The sequence below is a fragment of the Amblyraja radiata genome, unplaced genomic scaffold (genome assembly GCF_010909765.2).
Source record: "Amblyraja radiata isolate CabotCenter1 unplaced genomic scaffold, sAmbRad1.1.pri scaffold_933_ctg1, whole genome shotgun sequence".
In the NCBI taxonomy this organism is placed as follows: domain Eukaryota; kingdom Metazoa; phylum Chordata; class Chondrichthyes; order Rajiformes; family Rajidae; genus Amblyraja; species Amblyraja radiata.
Window position 1 is genome coordinate 2,272 of NW_022630930.1, and position 18,489 is coordinate 20,760.

Below are 18,489 nucleotides of genomic sequence, written 5' to 3' on the forward strand. Positions count from 1 at the left end.
AAACACAATTACATATTAACACAGCCTCTGTTCATTTTTTCAATAGATTTTTTTGAAAGATAGAGAGAAGAGTGCAAAGAAAGGAAAAAAACTACACCTACAAGCAGTGTAGATAGAGATAGCCACACTAGCGGGGCTAACCCTCTAAAGATTTCCCTAGCCTTAAAAAAAATAATACTAGCTCCGTGCTTTAATAAAAAAGATACATTTCAATAAAAACAATTTGTAAAAGGGAGAGGGGGAAAAACATTTTTAGATCTTATGGCAGTGACAGAGGTGGGGATTGAACCCGAGTCCCCGGATTGTGAGGCGGTGGTTGGCCCTGGGCGTGATGGCCTTACCAGAGAGGGCCTTCCCCTTGTAGAGTAGCCGCTGCTGGCCCTGTGGGATCTTCAGCTGTTGTTCAATCAGCACCTTCACATTGGACACCGTCTCATCCTCAGAGACCTGCAAGGATGCAGAGCGCAGATCAGAGCCCCACGCTGACACACGGGGGGAGGGGGGGGGGTGCCCACAGCCCTCTCCTCACAGTCCACAACCCCCCCACCCCACACACACACACACAAGGAGAGATTGAACCCTCTGACTCACTGCGCACTGGGCCTGTACTCGCTGGAGTTTAGAAGGATGAGTCCAGAATGATCCCAGGAATGAGTTGGTTAACTAACATACGATGAGCGTTTGACGGCACTGGGCCTGTACTCGCTGGAGTTTAACATAGAAACATAGACAATAGGTGCAGGAGGAGGCCCTTCGGCCCTTCGAGCCCGCACCGCCATTCATTGTGATCACGGCTGATCGTCCCCAATCAATAACCCGTGCCTGCCTTCTCCCCATATCCCTTGACTCCACCAGCCCCTAGAGCTCTATCTAACTCTCTCTTAAATCCATCCAGTGACTTGGCCTCCACTGCCCTCTGTGGCAGGGAATTCCACAAATTCACAACTCTCTGGGCGAAAAGGTTTATTCTCACCTCAGTTTTAAATGGCCTCCCCTTTATTCTAAGACTGTGTGTGGCCCCTGGTTCTGGACTCGCCCAACATTGGGAACATTTTTCCTGCATCTAGCTTGTCCAGTCCTTTTATAATTTTATATGTTTCTATAAGATTCCCCCTCATCCTTCTAAACTCCAGTGAATACAAGCCTAGTCTTTTCAATCTTTCCTCATATGACAGTCCCGCCATCCCAGGGATCGATCTAGTGAACCTACGCTGCACTGCCTCAATCACAAGGATGTCTTAGAATAAAGTGGAGGTCATTTAAGACTGAGGTGAGTAAAAACGTTTCCACCCTCCAACCCCCCCCCATCTACTATTCTCCTATCCCCCCCCATCCCTTCGGCCCTCACTCCTATCCCCCTTGTCTCCCTTCCCTCCTATACAACCTCCCTTCGGCCCTTTCCCTCCTTGCTACCCCCCTCATCTCCTGTCACCCCTCCCCTCCTTCCTACCCCATCTCCTATCCTGTAACCCCATTCCCCTCCCTCCTATCCCCCCCTCCCCTCCTATACACCACCCTTCGGCCCTTCCTCCTACCCCCCCCCCCCATCTCCTGTACCCCTCCACCCCTCCCTCCAATCCCCCTTATCTCCCTTCCCTCCTATACAACCTCCCTTCGGCCCTTCCCCTCCTACCCCCATCTCCTATCCTGTAACCCCATTCCCCTCCCTCCTATCCCCCCCTCCTCTCCTATACACCACCCTTCGGCCCTTCCTCCTACCCCCCGCCCCCCCCATCTCCTGTACCCCTTCGCCCCTCCCTCCTATCCCCCTTATCTCCCTTCCCTCCTATACAACCACCCTTCGGCCCTTTCCCTCCTTCCTATCCCCCCTTATCTCCCTCCCTTCTATACACCCCTTCGTCCCTTCCCTCCTTCCCCCCCCCCCCCCCAACTCCTATCCTCCTGTACCCCCATCCCTTCGGCCCTTCCACTCCCTCCTACCCCCCATCTCCTATCCTCCTGTACCCCCATCCCTTCGGCCCTTCCACTCCCTCCTACCCCCCATCTCCTATCCTCCTGTACCCGCCATCCCTTCGGCCCTTCCACTCCCTCCTACCCCCCATCTCCTATCCTCCTGTACCCCCATCCCTTCGGCCCTTCCACTCCCTCCTACCCCCATCTCCTATCCTCCTGTGGCCCCACCCCCTTCGGCCCTTCTCCTTCCCTCCTACCCCCCCTCCTGTACCCCCATCCCTTCGGCCCTTCCCTCCCTCCTATCCTCCCACCTATACACCCCTCCCTTCGGCCCTTCCCCCCGCTCCTATCCTCCCCCCTATACACCCCTCCCTTCGGCCCTTCCCCTCCCTCCTATCCCCCCTCCTGTAACCCCCCCTCCTGTACCCCTCCCCCTCGCTCCTATCCCCCCCTCCTAACCCCCCTCTGTACACCCCTCCCTTCGGCCCTTCCCCCCGCTCCTATCCCACCTCCAGCCAGCACTCGGTCCCGTGCAGCAACTTGACGCTCAGCCTCATCGCGGCGGCCGCTTAAAGGGGAGGGTCGGCCCACACCGGCCTCTTAAAGGCGCAGGGCCAACGTGAGCCCCTTAAAGGCGCACGGCCTCTTAGAGGGGGCGGGTCCAGGCAGCGGGCGGCCAATGAGAGTGAGGGGGGGGGGGCGGGTTCATCTTCCCCCCCCACCTGATAGGTCCGCTCGCCTGTCAATGACAGCGGGGAACCAATGGGAGCCGGGGGGGCGATCGCACTGCGTTGTGATAGGTTCGGGCATCTGTCAGGCTGACGGGCGCCGGAGCCAATGGGAGCACGGAGAAGGGGCGGGTTCAAGGCAACCACCTGGTGATTGGTTCAAGCGTCTGCACGCAGCAACGAGGGGCGGGTCCCGGTGGTAAACAGCCAATCAGAGCCACGACAGGGCGGGCTCATCCACCTCCCACTTGATAGGTCGAGTCTCCTGTCGTTGATAGTGAGGAACCAATGGGAGCTGGGTAAAGGGGCGGGGCGGTTATGTGGCGTTGTGATAGGGTCCAGTCGCCTGTCAATTACAGCGGGAACCAATGGGCGCCGGGCGAGGGGCGGGATCATGATACCCGCCATGTGATAGGTGGGATCGCCTGTCACTAAGCCCTGGGGGGGGGCGGGTTCAGTGGTCAGCGGGGAGCCAATGGGCGCCGGTCGGAGGGGCGGGTCCATCGTCCGGCGTTGTGATAGGGTCCAGTCGCCTGTCAATTACAGCGGGAACCAATGGGCACCGGGAGAGGGGGCGGGATCATGATACCTGCGATGTGATAGGTGGGGCCGCCTGTCACTAAGCCCTGGGGGGGCGGGTACAGTCGTCAGCGGGGAGCCAATGGGAGCTGGGAGAGGGGGCGGGATGAAGGGACCCGCCATGTGATAGGTGGAGTCGCCTGTCACTCGGTGGAGGGGGGGGCGGTCGCTGGTCTCAGCGGGGAGCCAATGGGCGCCGGTCGAAGGGGCTGGTCCATCGTCCGCCGTCGTGATAGGGTCCAGTCGCCTGTCAATGACGGCGGGGAGCCAATGGGAGCCGGGAGAGGGGGCGGGATGAAGGGACCCGCCATGTGATAGGTGGAGTCGCCCGTCACTCGGGGGCCGGGGGCGGGCTCTGACGGGGGTCACGTGGTGCCGGGGAGACGGTTGGAGGAGCGGGAGGGAGAGAGAGAGCGAGCGGCCGCCATGAATATCCGCAACGCCCGGGTGAGAGCGATGGCGACGGCGAGGGTGAGGGAGGGAGGGTGAGGGAGGGAGGGAGGGAGGCGGCTCCCGCTGCCCCGCTGCCCCGCTGCCCCGCTGCCCCGCGGAGGGAGAGGAGAAGGGGGAGGGGAGAAGGTGCCGGGCGGCCGCGTGTGGAGGCCAAGCCCCGCCCACAGTCCTGGAGGCCCTTCAGCCCGTCCCCCCGCTGCTAGCTCCATCTACACCAGTCACACAGCTTGGAGAATGGCCCTTCAGCCCGTCCCGCCTGCTGCTAGCCCACTAGCTCCAACTACAACAGCCACACAGCTTGTAGAATGGCCCTTCAGCCCGACCCGCCTGCTGCTAGCCCACCAGCTCCATCTACAACAGTCACACAGCTTGGAGAATGGCCTTTCAGCCCGCATCCCCGCCTGCTGCTAGCCCACCAGCTCCGTCTACACCAGTCACACAGCTTGGAGAATGGCCTTTCAGCCCGCCCCGCCCGCTACTAGCCCACTAGCTCCGTCTACACCAGTCGCACAGCTTGGAGAATGGCCCTTCAGCCCGTCCCCGCCTGCTGCTAGCCCACCAGCTCCGTCTACACCAGTCACACAGCTTGGAGAATGGCCTTTCAGCCTGTCCCCCCGCTGCTAGCTCCATCTACACCAGTCACACAGCTTGGAGAATGGCCCTTCAGCCCGTCCCCCCCCGCTGCTAGCCCACCAGCTCCGTCTACACCAGTCACACAGCTTGGAGAATGGCCCTTCAGCCCGTCCCGCCTGCTGCTAGACCACTAGTTCCAACTACACCAGTCGCACAGCTTGGAGAATGGCCCTTCAGCCCGTCCCGCCTGCTGCTAGCCCACTAGCTCCATCTACAACAGTCACACAGCTTGGAGAATGGCCCTTCAGCCCGTCCCGCCTGCTGCTAGCCCACCAGCTCCATCTACAACAGTCATATGGGACGACAGATGGCACAATGGGCTAAGTGTTCGGCTGGCAACCGGAAGGTAGCCGGTTCGAATCCCGCTTGGAGTGCATACTGTCGTTGTGTCCTTGGGCAAGACACTTCACCCACCTTTGCCTGTGTGTGAATGTGTGTGAGTGATTGGTGGTGGTCGGAGGGGCCGTAGGCGCAGATTGGCAGCCACGCTTCCGTCAGTCTGCCCCAGGGCAGCTGTGGCTACAGAAGTAGCTTACCACCACCGAGTGTGACTGAGGAGTGAATGAATAATGCGATGTAAAGCGCCTTGAGTATTAGAAAGGCGCTATATAAATCCCATCCATTATTATTATTATACAGCAGTGGAAACTGGCCTTCAGCCCATCCCACCCCCCTGTTAGCCCCATCTACACCGGCCACACAGGGGAGAAAGTGGCCCTTCAGCCCATACCACCCGCTGCTAGCTCACATGTATCTATTTACACTGGTCACGCCGCAAGGAAACTGGCCCTTCAGCCCATCCTGCCCGCTGCTAGCCAACTCGCACCACCTACACCAGTCACACAGCTTGGAGAAAGTCCCTTCAGCCCATCCTGCCCACTGCTAGTTCATGTGCACCTACTTACGCCGGTCGCACAGCAAGGAAACTGGCCCTTCAGCCCATCCCGCCCTCTGTTAGCCCCATCTACACCAGTCACACAGTTTGGACAAAGGCCCTTCAGCCCATCTACAAGTCACACAGCGAGGAAACAGGCCCTTCAGCCCATCCTGCCTGCTGCTGGCCAACTCATTCCATCTATAGGTAGCATCGCTGGAGAACATGGACAGGTGACGATTCAGGTCGGAACCCTTCTCCAGACTGAGGACACTAGTTCCATGGTATCCCACTTTCGCGTCCTACACACCTAGGGCAATTTACAAATGGCCAGTTAACCTACAAACATGCACATCTTTGGGTCTTGGAGGAAACCGGAACACCCGGAGAAAGCCCACGTGGTCACAGGGAGCACGTATAAACCCTGCACAGGCAGCGCCCGTAGTTAGGATGGGACCTGGGTCTCTGGCACTGTGAGGCAGCAACTCTACCGTGGAATGTTGGGGGTGAGGGTAGTGAAAGCTGAGTGAAGCGGTGATGAGTGCGGTGCCGGGAGGAGCTTTGGCTATTCCATAGCCAGTCATGGCAGGGCCGTGTGATAGAAACATAGAAAATAGGTGCAGGAGTAGGCCATTCGGCCCTTCGAGCCTGCACCATTCGCCATTCAATATGATCATGGCTGAGAGCGGACAGCCGACAGATTAGGGAGATGTTGTCCGCACCCGGTGCTGATCTTTGCATCCCTGTCTCCCGGAGCTGGCAAAGAGCCTCACACACAATGCAATTGGAGATTTAACCCCTGACTCCTGACAGAGCTGCGTTCCCTTCACATCTCCCAGCGTAGAAGCTGTGTTTAAATTCAAGAAACTGTTCCCCACCACTAAACACTCTCAATAGACAATAGGTGCAGAGGGAGGCCATTCGGCCCTTCGAGTCAGCACCGCCATTCATTGTGGTCATGGCTGATTGTCCCCAATCAATAACCCGTGCCTGCCTTCTCCCCATATCCCTTGACTCCACTAGCCCTTAGAGCTCTATCTAACTCTGTCTTAAATCCATCCAGTGACTTGGCCTCCACTGCCCTCTGTGGCAGGGAATTCCACAAATTCACAACTCTCTGGGTGAAAAAGGTTTTGCTCACCTCAGTCTTAAATGGCCTCCCCTTTATTCTAAGACTATGGCCCCTGGTTCTGGACTCGCCCAACATTGGGAGCATTTTTCCTGCATCTAGCCTGCCCAGTCCTTTTATAATTTTATATGTTTCTATAAGATCCCCCCTCCCCTCATCCTCCTAACTCCAGTGAATACAAGCCTAGTCTTTTCAATCTTTCCTCATATGATAGTCTCACCATCCCAGGGATCAATCTCGTGAACCTACGCTGCACTGCCTCGATCACAAGGATGTCCTGCCTCAAATTAGGAGACCAAAACTGTACGCAATACTCCAGATGTGGTCTCACCAGAGCCCTGTACAACTGCAGAAGAATCTGGGACACATGACAATAAAACTCTCTCTTGACTCTTGAGGCTGGAGGAGGTGGACTGGAGTTGTGATCCTGTACTGACTGTCCTGTATTCCATGCTCTCTCTCTGTCTGCAGCCGGAGGACCTGATGAACATGCAGCACTGCAACCTGCTGTGTTTGCCCGAAAACTACCAGATGAAGTATTACTTCTACCACGGCCTGTCCTGGCCACAGGTAATGGTTCAGCCGGCCCAGGGCGGGGAACAAGAGGGGGCAGGCTTCATATGGGGCATTGCCTGGGGTTCTGGTCGCCCCATTACAGGAAGGGTGTGGAGGCTCTGGACAGGGTGCAGACCAGGGTAAAATAATCCATCATTAAAGTGAAATATATATAAAAACTATATGAAACAATGAACAAGCAAGCAAATAAATAGAAAATAACAGTGCAGTCAAAAATAATGTCCCCAAATCTATATAGAAACATAGAAAATAGGTGCAGGAGTGGGCCATTCGGCCCCTCGAGCCAGCACTGCCATTCAATATGATCATCCATAATCAGTACCCCGTTCCTGCCTTTTACCCATATCCCTTGATTCCATTAGCCCCAAGAGCTAAATCTAACTCTCTTGAAAACATCCAGTGAATCGGCCTCCACTGCCAGAATTGTGAATCAATTCCACAGATTCACAACTCTGGGTGAAAAAGGTTTTTTCTCATCTCCGTCCTAAATGGCCGACCCCTTATTCTTAAATTGTGTGTGACCCCTGGTTCTGGACTCCCCCAACATGGGGAACATGTTTCCTGCCTCTAGCGTGTCCAATCCTTTAAGAATTGTATATGTCTCTATAAGATCCCCTCTCATCCTTCTAAATTCTAGTGTATACAAGCCCAGTCGCTCCATTCTTTCAACATATGACAGACCTGCCATCCCGGAGTAGACATGGAGCGTTGTAGAGCTGTGGGATCTAGGAGTGCAGGTATATAGTTCCCAGTGATACAGTTATGAGCCTATTTGGAGGCTCGCTCCATCCAGGCCTTTTGTTATTCGGTGGGTTTCGATGAGATTCCCTCCTCATCCGTGTAACTTCCAGCTTGTGGGAGGCGTACACATGGAGAGGGTGACGGAACATCGAACGGCAAGCACGCCGCATCGCTAATCAGTCTCTCTTGTCTCTCTCCAGCTCTCGTACATCGCTGAGGACGAGAACGGGAAGATCGTGGGTTACGTTCTGGCAAAAATGTGAGTGAGTGGAGCCAACCCCCTCCCTGCCCAGGGTCCTTCCCTCCTGCCCTTGCCCCTTGGATCCACACAGTGGGATTCGACTTGTGTGCAGTGAAGGTTCTGATAAAGTATTGGGCATCTGCAGGCCCTTGTGTCCACACTTTGACTGCTTGTTGCCTCGGTGTGGGAGTGAAGGGGGGGGGGGGTCCCATAGACGGGGCTCTGACCTCAGTGACCGCGGGCGGGCCTTGTACTGATGGCGGTGATTTTAACCTCTTTTCTCTTTGTTTTCTTCCCTTCCAGGGAGGAAGACCCAGACGACGTCCCTCATGGACACATCACTTCTCTGGTACGAGGCCGGGGCAGGGGTCGAGGGTGGGTCCCCGATGTCCGGGGAGGGGGGGGGGAGGGGTGGCCTGGCCCGTAGCAAGCTTTCAAGAGATATAGCGTGGAAACGGCCCCCTCGCCCACCGAGCCCGCACCGACCGTTGTCACCCGTTCACAGACACTAAATGCTGGAGGTACAGAAGTGTGAAAACGAACGCACACACCTCCACATTCAGGGGCAGTTTCTTCCCGGCTGTTATCAGGCAACTGAACCGTCCTCTCACCAACTAGAGAGCGGTCCTGACCTCATTGAAGACCTTCGGACTATCCTTGATCGGGCTTTACCTTGCACTAAACGTTATTCCCTTATCATGTATTTGTACACTGTGGACGGCTCGATTGTAATCATGTACAGTCTTTCTGCTGACTGCATTGCCACAGAAAAAGCTTTTCACTGTACCTCGGTACACGGGACAATAAGCTGAAATGTAACTCTCAGGGGTGAGGAGGTGTGTGGTTATTCTACACACAGCCTCACGAAGGCTGTTCTCCACTCTGATGCTGATGTGCTCTCCCTCCCTCTCTACCGCTCTCGCTCCTCCCTCTCCCTCTCCCTCTCCCTCCCTCCCTCCCTCCCTCTGCAGGCGGTGAAGAGGTCCCACCGGCGTCTGGGTCTGGCCCAGAAGCTGATGGACCAGGCGTCCCGAGCCATGATCGAGAACTTCAACGCCCGATATGTGTCCCTGCACGTCAGGAAGAGGTACCGCCGTCTCTCACCTCCCAACGCCAGGCCCGACAGCAAAAAACTTTACTGTTTATAGACGATAGGTGCAGGAGTAGGCCATTCGGCCCTTCCAGCCAGCACCGCCATTCAATGTGATCGTGGCTGATCATCCCCAATCACTACCCCGTTTCTGCCTTCTCCCCATATCCCCTGACTCCGCTATTTTTAAGAGCCCTATCTAGCTCTCTCTTGAAAGCATCCAGAGAACCGGCCTCCACCGCCCTCTGAGGCAGAGAATTCCACAGACTCACCACTCTCTGTGAGAAAAAGTGTTTCCTCGTCTCTGTTCTAAATGGCCGACCCCTTATTCTTAAACTGTGTGTGTGTGTGTGGCCCCTGGTTCTGGACTCCCCCAACATCGGGAACATGTTTCCTGCCTCTAGCGTGTCCAAACCTTTAACAATCTTCCTCCCACACTCCAAAAACGTACAGGTTTGCAGGTTAATTGGCTTCGGTAAATTGTAAAATACAAGTTGTCCCTGGTGAGTGTGTGGGCTAGTGTAGGGGGTGATCGCTGGTGGGCACAGACTCGGTGGGTTGGTTTCTGTTACGTCTAATACACGGCGATGGGACATTAACCGCGTCTCTCTCTCCTTCTTTGCAGCAATCGAGCCGCTCTTCATCTCTACTCCAACACGCTGAATTTCCAGTAAGTGTCGTCTGACTGCACCCTCGCTCCTCCCTGCCTCCAGCCTCCGCCATCTTTCCCTGTCCACCGTCGTCACTGCTTTATTATCACACGTGCCAAGTGCAAGCGCACGGTGGAATTCCAAACTTACAAACAGTCCCGTGTTTCATTATGTTCTGTCTCTATCTGGACTGAGCTGCAAAATGATTTTCCTTTCCACACTTCTTACACTTTTTTCCAAAAGCTGGGCATTTTTTCTTATTCCTCTCGTGTGTTCTACCACAAAACTTGCACAGTATCTCATTGTCTTTTTGTCTCTCTTCTGCCTGTTTCAGTGCATGTACCTCCTCCACTGTCTGTCCTTGCAGTGTTCTGCTATTCTCCCTTGACAGCTCTGTAGCTCTACAAATGTGCAGGCATGTCTCAAGAGTCAGCTTCTCTTCCCTGAGTAATCTCTCCCTCAGTGCTGAGCTATTTGTACCACACACAAGTCGATCTCTAATCAATGAATCTCTAATGTCCCCAAAATTGCAACTACTAGCAAGTATTTTTAAGTCTGTTACATAGCTGTCCACGTTTTCATCCAATCCTACTGCCTTACCAAAGCACGTCCCCGATTAGCAAACTGTACAGAAATAGTCTGCTGAGCCTGCAAGCTGGTGCCCGATCCAGGAGAGCCTCCAGACGTCGTCCACCTGTGAACCCACGTCCCTCTCCTCTCCGATCTCCCGGTGGCTCAGCACTTCAACTCCCCCTCCCATTCCCAATCCGACTTCTCTGTCCTGGGCCTCCTCCATGGCCAGAGTGAGCTCACCGCAAATTGGAGGAGCAGCACCTCATATTCCGCTTGGGCAGTTTGCACCCTAGTGGCATAAACATTGAATTCTCCAATTTCCGGTAGCCCCTTGCTGTCTCCTCCCCTTCTCAGCTCTCCCTCAGCCCTCTGGCTCCTCCTCTTCCTTTCTCCTTTTTCCTTTCTTCTCCCCACCCTACATCAGTCTGAAGAAGGGTTTCGGCCCGAAACGTTGCCAACTCCTTCGCTCCATAGATGCTGCTGCACCCGCTGAGTTTCTCCAGCACTTGTCTACCTTCGATTTTCCGCTCGCCAGCTCCCCCTGCAGGCCACGGTCCGCCGGGGCCATTGCTCGTTGGCCAAGCATCAGTGGTTCTACCCCAGGCAGGAGTGCGCCCTAACCCCCCTCACTCTCCCTCCGCAGAATCAGTGAGGTGGAGCCCAAGTACTACGCAGACGGGGAGGATGCCTACGCCATGAAGAGGGACCTGACGCTGATGGCCGACGAGGTTTGTCCCCAGTGCCTGACCCTCTGACCCACAGTGCCCGCCTGCGCTGGGCATGGTGTCTCTCCCATCACTCCCCCTCGCCCCCCCCCAACTAAGCACCAGGGGCTCATCACAGCGAGTAATCCCCTGACCCCACACATCACTGGCACCTGGGTGGGACACACACACGCACACACAACACACGCACACACACACACACACACACACACACACCACACACACACACAATACAATACAATACAAATTTATTGTCATTTGAGCCTCAGTGAGGCTCAAACAAAATTCTGTTTCCACAGCCATACAAACAAAGACAATTCCTAGACATACACACAATTTAGTTCACACAAACATCCATCACAGTGGACCCACTGTGATGGAAGGCAAAGTCTTTTCTCTCCCCTGTTCTCCATGTCTCTCCCGATGTCCAAGCCCCAGGCGGGCGATGATAAGTCCCACGGCCATTTTAGGCCGTGCCGGGCGATTTACGGCCCCGCTCCCGGTCTAGAAGTCTCGAAGTTGGAGCCCCCGGCGGGCGCTGGAATGTCCCACGGCCATGAAGCCGCGCCGGGCGATGTACGTCCCCGCTCCGGGTCGTTCCAACCCCGCGACACGGGCTGGAGAAGTCGCGTTGCGGGAGCTCCGGGAAGTGGTCTCTCTCTCTCTCTCCCCCCCGGACCCGTGAGCTCCCGATGTCCCAGTCCACCGGACCTGCGGCTGCGTTGCTGGAGCCTCCGAGCCCCAGGAGTCGAGTCGCAGCAGCGAGTCACCACCGCTCCCCACGCTCCGAGGCCGGCCAGCCCCACGATGGTGAGTGCTCCGCAGCTCCGCAGTCTCCCGAGCCCCCGGGTCGTTCAGGTTGGAGGCCGCTCCACGGTGCTAGGCCCCAACGACAACGGAGACCCGACAGGGAAAAGGTCGGGTCTCCCGGACAGGGAAGAGATTTTAAACGGTTTCCCCCGCCCCCCACATATACACATTTAAAACCAGTGTTAAAAAACACCAAACACTACATTTAACTAGACAAAAAATTAAAAAAAGACAGACAGGCTGTAGGGGCTGCTGCAACGGGTGAGTCACGCCGCCAACACACACACACACACGCACACACACACACACACACACACCACACAACACACACACACACACACACACACACACAGTCCACACACACAGCCACACACGCGCACACAGTCCACACACACAGCCACACACGCGCGCACACACACTCACACACGGAGACACGCTTTTCACTGTCCCTTAGTACACCCTAAACAGTAAATCAAACTAAAACTCACACAGAGACACTGGCACAGACAGACACACACACGGAGTCACAGACCCACACACGCACACATGGAGACACACTTTTCACGGAGACACAGGTACAAACAGACGGCCACTCCGGTTTCCTCCCGCACTCCAAAGACGTACAGGTTTCTACGTTAATTGGCTTTGGTATAAATTGTAAATTGTCCCTAGTATGTGTAGGATAGTGTAAGTGTGTGGGCGATCGCTGGTCGGTGGGGAGGTGCCTGTTTCCACGCTGTATGTCTAAACTAAACTAGTGTACGGGGCGATCGCTGGTCGGTGGGGAAGGGCCTGTTTCCACGCTGTATGTCTAAACTAAACTAGTGCAAGGGGCGATCGCTGGTCGGTGGGGAAGGGCCCTGTGTCCACGCTGTATGTCTAAACTAAACTAGTGTACGGGGCGATCGCTGGTCGGTGGGGAAGGGCCTGTTTCCACGCTGTATGTCTAAACTAAACTAGTGCAAGGGGCGATCGCTGGTCGGTGGGGAGGTGCCTGTGTCCACGCTGTATGTCTAAACTAAACTAGTGCAAGGGGCGATCGCTGGTCGGCGTGGACTCGGTGGGGAGGTGCCTGTGTCCACGCTGTATGTCTAAACTAAACTAGTGCAAGGGGCGATCGCTGGTCGGTGGGGAAGGGCCTGTGTCCACGCTGTATGTCTAAACTAAACTAGTGCAAGGGGCGATCGCTGGTCGGCATGGACTCGGTGGGGAGGGCCCTGTGTCCACGCTGTATCTAACATCTGACCCCTCTCCCTCCCTCCCTCCCTCCAGTTCCGGAAGCAAGCGGATGTCCGTGACCGTCTCCGGCCCCCGGGGTCACTGGACCACCGGCCCCACCACCGATCCAACCACTTCTCCGACTGTTGCCGTGACGACAAGTGCCCGGGCGGGGGTGGGGGCGGGGGGGGCGGCGGTGTCGGTGACGGCGGCGGCACGGGCGGCGGGGGGGGGAGCGCGGTGACGGTCGTGCCCACGGTGACCGGGGGGAGAGGCCGGGACGGAGCGGAGGACAGCGGAGACAGCAAGGACGTGAGCGAGGTCAGTGAGGCCACGGAGAGCACAGATGTGAAGGACAGCTCGGAAACGTCGGATTCTGCCTCGTAACGCGGGCACGCGGGCGGGGACACCCCCCTCCACCATCCCCAGAGAGACCTCGTACAGACCCCCCCCACCACCCTCCCCAGAGAGACCTCGTACAGACCCCCCACCACCCTCCACCCTCCCCAGAGAGCCCTTGTACTGCCCCCCCACCCCCCCCCCCCCCACCCAACAACTTCCACCCCACAGAGAGACCTGGTAATGCGGGCACGCGGGCGGGGACACCCCCCTCCACCCTCCCCAGAGAGACCTCGTACAGCCCCCCACCAACTTCCACCCCACAGAGAGACCTGGTAACGCGGGCACGTGGGCGAGGAGAGCCCTCCTACTGCCCCTCACCACCCTCCACCCTCCCCAGAGAGACCTCGTACAGCCCCCACCCCAGAGAGACCTCGTAAAGCCCACCTCCCTCCACCCCAGAGAGACATACAGCCCCCCCCCACACCACCTTCCAGCCCCAGAGAGACCTCGTACAGCCCCCCCCCACCAACCTCCACCCCCAGAGAGACCTGGTAACGCGGGCCGCGGGCGGGGAGAGCCCTCGTACTGCCCCTGCACCTCTCCCCTGCATCGAGAGAAGGGAGACCTCCGCCTCGTAACGCCAGGGGGAAGAGCCCTCACTTCTCTCCACCTCATCCCCTTCCCTCTACCCCCTCCATCTGCGAGAGATCTCAGACTTCTCCCCGTAACGCGGGGGGGGGGGGGGAGCCCTCTCATAAATCTCCCTCCCCTCCCATCCCCCCCCCCCCCCATTGGAACTTAACGCAGGAGGGGAGAACCCTGTCACAGCCCTCCCTGCCCTCATCTCCGCTCCCATCCCCTCTGCTCTCTATTTCCCTCCCCCTCCCCATTCCATGTTGAGGCAGCCCCTTCCTATGCCCGTGCCGTCCCAGTCAGCGTGGGTTTGTGGGCCCTCCATCTGCGAGCATTATGCGGGGCCTTTGCCCACACACCACCCCATCGGGCAGAGCGGTGGTGGCAGGGAATTATCACCCTGGTGGCTGTCGATCTTGGCCTCCCGTTGCCCCCGGGCAGGGACAGAGTGGATGCTGAATAAACAATATTGAAAGAGCTTGTGTTGCCGTGTACATCTCGACTTCCACATTCCCCGAGTGGCGCTGGTGGCAGAGACATAGAAACATAAACAATAGGTGCAGGAGTAGAGGCCATTCGGCCCTTCAAGCCTGCACCGCCATTCAATATGATCATGGCTGATCATCCAACTCAGTATCCTGTACCTGCCTTCTCTCCATACCCCCTGATCCCTTTAGCCACAAGGGCCACATCTAACTCCCTCTTAAATATAGCCAATGCACTGTGGCCTCAACTACCTTCTGTGGCAGAGAATTCCACAGATTCACCACTCTCTGTGTGAAATTATTTTCTCTCATCTCGGTCCTAAAAGACTTCCCCCTTATCCTCAAACTGTGACCCCTTGTTCTGGGCTTCCCCAACATCGGGAACAATCTTCCTGCATCTAGCCTGTCCATAGAAACATAGAAATTAGGTGCAGGAGTAGGCCATTCGGCCCTTCGAGCCTGCACCGCCATTCAATATGATCATGGCTGATCATCCAACTCAGTATCCCGTACCTGCCTTCTCTCCATACCCTCTGATCCCCTTAGCCACAAGGGCCACATCTAACTCCCTCTTAAATATAGCCAATGAACTGGCCTCGACTACCCTCTGTGGCAGAGAGTTCCAGAGATTCACCACTCTCTGTGTGAAAAAAGTTCTTCTCATCTCGGTTTTAAAGGATTTCCCCCTTATCCTTAAGCTGTGACCCCTTGTCCTGGACTTCCCCAACATCGGGAGCAATCTTCCTGCATCTAGCCTGTCCAACCCCTTAAGAATTTTGTAAGTTTCTATAAGATCCCCTCTCAATCTCCTAAATTCTAGAGAGTATAAACCAAGTCTATCCAGTCTTTCTTCATAAGACAGTCCTGACATCCCAGGAATCAGTCTGGTGAACCTTCTCTGCACTCCCTCTATGGCAATAATGTCCTTCCTCAGATTTGGAGACCAAAACTGTACGCAATACTCCAGGTGTGGTCTCACCAAGACCCTGTACAACTGCAGTAGAACCTCCCTGCTCCTATACTCAAATCCTTTTGCTATGAAAGCTAACATACCATTCGCTTTCTTCACTGCCTGCTGCACCTGCATGCCTACTTTCAATGACTGGTGTACCATGACACCCAGGTCTTGCTGCATCTCCCCTTTTCCTAGTCGGCCACCATTTAGATAATAGTCTGCTTTCCTGTTTTTGCCACCAAAATGGATAACCTCACATTTATCCACATTATACTGCATCTGCCAAACATTTGCCCACTCACCCAGCCTATCCAAGTCACCTTGCCGTCTCCTAGCATCCTCCTCACAGCTAACACTGCCCCCCAGCTTAGTGTCATCCGCAAACTTGGAGATATTACCTTCAATTCCCTCATCCAGATCATTAATATATATTGTAAATAGCTGGGGTCCCAGCACTGAGCCTTGCGGTACCCCACTAGTCACTGCCTGCCATTGTGAAAAGTTCCCGTTTACTCCTACTCTTTGCTTCCTGTTTGCCAGCCAGTTCTCTATCCACATCAATACTGAACCCCCAATGCCGTGTGCTTTAAGTTTGTAAACTAATCTCTTATGTGGGACCTTGTCGAAAGCCTTCTGGAAGTCCAGATACACCACATCCACTGGTTCTCCCCTATCCACACTACTAGTTACATCCTCGAAAAATTCTATAAGATTCGTCAGACATGATTTACCTTTTGTAAATCCATGCTGACTTTGTCCAATGATTTCACCACTTTCCAAATGTGCTGCTATCCCATCTTTAATAACTGACTCTAGCAGTTTCCCCACTACCGACGTTAGACTAACTGGTCTGTAATTCCCCGTTTTCTCTCTCCCTCCCTTCTTAAAAAGTGGGGTTACGTTTGCTACCCGCCAATCCTCAGGAACTACTCCAGAATCTAAAGAGTTTTGAAAGATTATTACTAATGCATCCACTATTTCTGGAGCTACTTCCTTAAGTACTCTGGGATGCAGCCTATCTGGCCCTGGGGATTTATCGGCCTTTAATCCATTTAATTTACCCAACACCACTTCCCGGCTAACCTGGATTTCACTCAATTCCTCCAACTCCTTTGACCCGCGGTCCCCTGCTATTTCCGGCAGATTATTTATGTCTTCCTTAGTGAAGACGGAACCAAAGTAGTTATTCAATTGGTCCGCCATATCCTTGTTCCCCATGATCAACTCACCTGTTTCTGACTGCAAGGGACCTACATTTGTTTTAACTAATCTCTTTCTTTTCACATATCTATAAAAACTTTTGCAGTCAGTTTTTATGTTCCCTGCCAGTTTTCTTTCATAATCTATTTTTCCTTTCCTAATTAAGCCCTTTGTCCTCCTCTGCTGGTCTCTGAATTTCTTCCAGTCCTCCGGTAGGCTGCTTTTTCTGGCAACGGCGCGGCCAATCAGCGGCCGGCTCTCCTTAAACGTTGAGATAGTCCATCCACCTCGTCTGGCAGCTCATGACATAGACCCACCGCCCTCTGTGTGGCAAAATTGCCCCTCAAGTTCATATTATATTGATTTCCCCGACCCCCCCCCCCCTCACCTTAAAGCTCTGCCCTCTGGTTATCGATTGCCCTACGCTGGGTAAAAGACTTGATTCACCCACGTATTGGCAACCTTTGCCTTCACAAAGAGACATTGGCCCTGACAACGGGTGGCGTGTCTGCTGATGCCGGCAGTCTGGTTCTACTTCCTTCTTCCAAAATAAGACGGCTGTACAACCAGGCTTCAGCTGCCAGCTCTCCAGACACATTGGGAAGGCGATGTATTGCTGATTCAGAGCTTTCTCAGTCCCAAGCCCGCTGCAAGCTTGCTGATTATTGCAGAGCGATATTGAGGATCAGAACTTCATTGGCCCTAACGTTTGGTTTCTTGAGAATCAAATATAAACTGCACTTGATGAAAATCCTCGATAAAAGACATTTGGATTGGTGGTGATGGACACAAGAAGCTGGAGTAACTCAGCGGGTCAGGCAGCATCTGTGGAGAACATGGATAGGTGATGTTTCACAGAGTGTAGATGGGGCAGCATGGTTGGCATTGGTAAGTTGGGCTGAAGGGCCTGTGGTTGCTGTGGCCGAGAGGGCGTCCGCTGATTGGCCGTACGGTTGCCAGGCAGTTGCCGACTGGCCACGTGTGTCTGACAGGTAGTCGCTGATTGGGCGGGTGGCCGCCGAGGGCGGGAGAGCGGCCGCTGATTGGCCGTCGCCGAAGCCAAAAGGGCGGCCGCTGATTGGCCGCGCCGTTGCTGAGGCCGAGAGGGGGCGGCCGCTGATTGGCCGTGCGGTTGCCAGGCAGCTACTGACTGGCCACGTGGGTCTGGCGGGTAGCTGCTGATTGGCCGCGCCGTTGCTGGGTGGTTGCCGAGGGGGGGAGAGCCGGCCGCGCCGTTGCCAAGCGCACGCGGGCTAACCACGTGGGTCTGGCAGGCAGCTGCTGATTGGCGGCCCCGTCGCCGTGCGGTTGCCGGGGGCGGGAGAGCGGCCGCTGATTGGCCGTGCGTTTGCCAGGCCGCACGCTGACTGGCTACGTGGGTCTGACAGGTAGTCGCTGATTGGCCGCGCGGTTGCCGGGGGCGGGATGCCGGGGCGGCTGATTGGCGGCGCCGTTGCCGGGCGGTTGCCGGGGGCGGGATGCCGGGCCGCTGATTGGCCTCGCCGTTGCCATGGGAGAGAGAGTGGCCGCTGATTGGCCTCGCCGTTGCCGGGCGGTTGCCGGGGGCGGGATGCCGGGGCGGCTGATTGGCCTCGCCGTTGCCGTGCGGTTGCCATGGGCGGGATGCCGGGCCGCTGATTGGCGGCGCCGTTGCCGTGCGGTTGCCATGGGCGGGATGCCGGGGCGGCTGATTGGCCTCGCCGTTGCCGGGCGGTTGCCGTGGGAGGGAAAGCGGCCGCTGATTGGCCTCGCCGTTGCCGGGCGGTTGCCGGGGGCGGGATGCCGGCCCGCTGATTGGCCTCGCCGTTGCCGGGCGGTTGCCGGGGGCGGGATGCCGGGCCGCTGATTGGCCTCGCCGTTGCCGGGCGGTTGCCGGGGGCGGGATGCGGCCCGCTGATTGGCCTCGCCGTTGCCGGGCGGTTGCCATGGGCTGGATGCGG

General features: G+C 56.1%; 3 protein-coding genes and 1 long non-coding RNA gene across 7 annotated transcripts; 1 reads left to right on the plus strand and 3 right to left on the minus strand.

Annotated features, from left to right (window-relative positions):
- Positions 1-237: 237 nt before the first annotated feature.
- LOC116970481 (ubiquitin-like protein 4A) lies at positions 238-2,532 on the minus strand. The gene is made up of 2 exons (XM_033017129.1): positions 2,424-2,532; positions 238-447 (listed from the first exon to the last, which is right to left on the minus strand). Exons 1-2 carry the CDS (start codon positions 2,469-2,471, stop codon positions 253-255), a joined length of 243 nt encoding a protein of 80 aa, XP_032873020.1. The 5' UTR covers positions 2,472-2,532; the 3' UTR covers positions 238-252.
- A 1,015-nt stretch (positions 2,533-3,547) lies between these two features.
- On the plus strand, positions 3,548-14,387 carry naa10 (N-alpha-acetyltransferase 10, NatA catalytic subunit). Of its 4 annotated transcripts, XR_004411155.1 has the most exons (10): positions 3,548-3,668; positions 6,782-6,880; positions 7,828-7,886; positions 8,172-8,217; positions 8,840-8,955; positions 9,584-9,628; positions 10,825-10,909; positions 12,989-13,324; positions 13,624-13,709; positions 14,351-14,387. XR_004411155.1 is itself a non-coding variant. In XM_033017127.1 (9 exons), the coding sequence occupies exons 1-8, from the start codon at positions 3,648-3,650 to the stop codon at positions 13,319-13,321; spliced, it is 804 nt and encodes a 267-aa protein (XP_032873018.1). In that variant the 5' UTR covers positions 3,548-3,647; the 3' UTR covers positions 13,839-14,387. The 4 variants fall into 4 exon arrangements, 3 of the variants coding, with proteins under 3 accessions (XP_032873018.1, XP_032873016.1, XP_032873017.1); XM_033017127.1 differs by lacking the exon at positions 13,624-13,709 and having other exon boundaries at positions 12,989-13,321; positions 13,839-14,387; XM_033017125.1 differs by lacking the exons at positions 13,624-13,709; positions 14,351-14,387 and adding an exon at positions 13,781-13,810 and having other exon boundaries at positions 12,989-13,328.
- Positions 13,360-13,800, minus strand: LOC116970482. Its single transcript, XR_004411156.1, has 4 exons — positions 13,783-13,800; positions 13,566-13,605; positions 13,492-13,510; positions 13,360-13,393 (listed from the first exon to the last, which is right to left on the minus strand). It is a non-coding gene; the product is annotated as an uncharacterized LOC116970482 (long non-coding RNA).
- Positions 14,244-18,476, minus strand: LOC116970483 (formin-like protein 5). Its single transcript, XM_033017130.1, has 2 exons — positions 17,701-18,476; positions 14,244-14,364 (listed from the first exon to the last, which is right to left on the minus strand). The coding sequence occupies exons 1-2, from the start codon at positions 18,474-18,476 to the stop codon at positions 14,244-14,246; spliced, it is 897 nt and encodes a 298-aa protein (XP_032873021.1).
- Between the last annotated feature and the right edge of the window lie 13 nt (positions 18,477-18,489).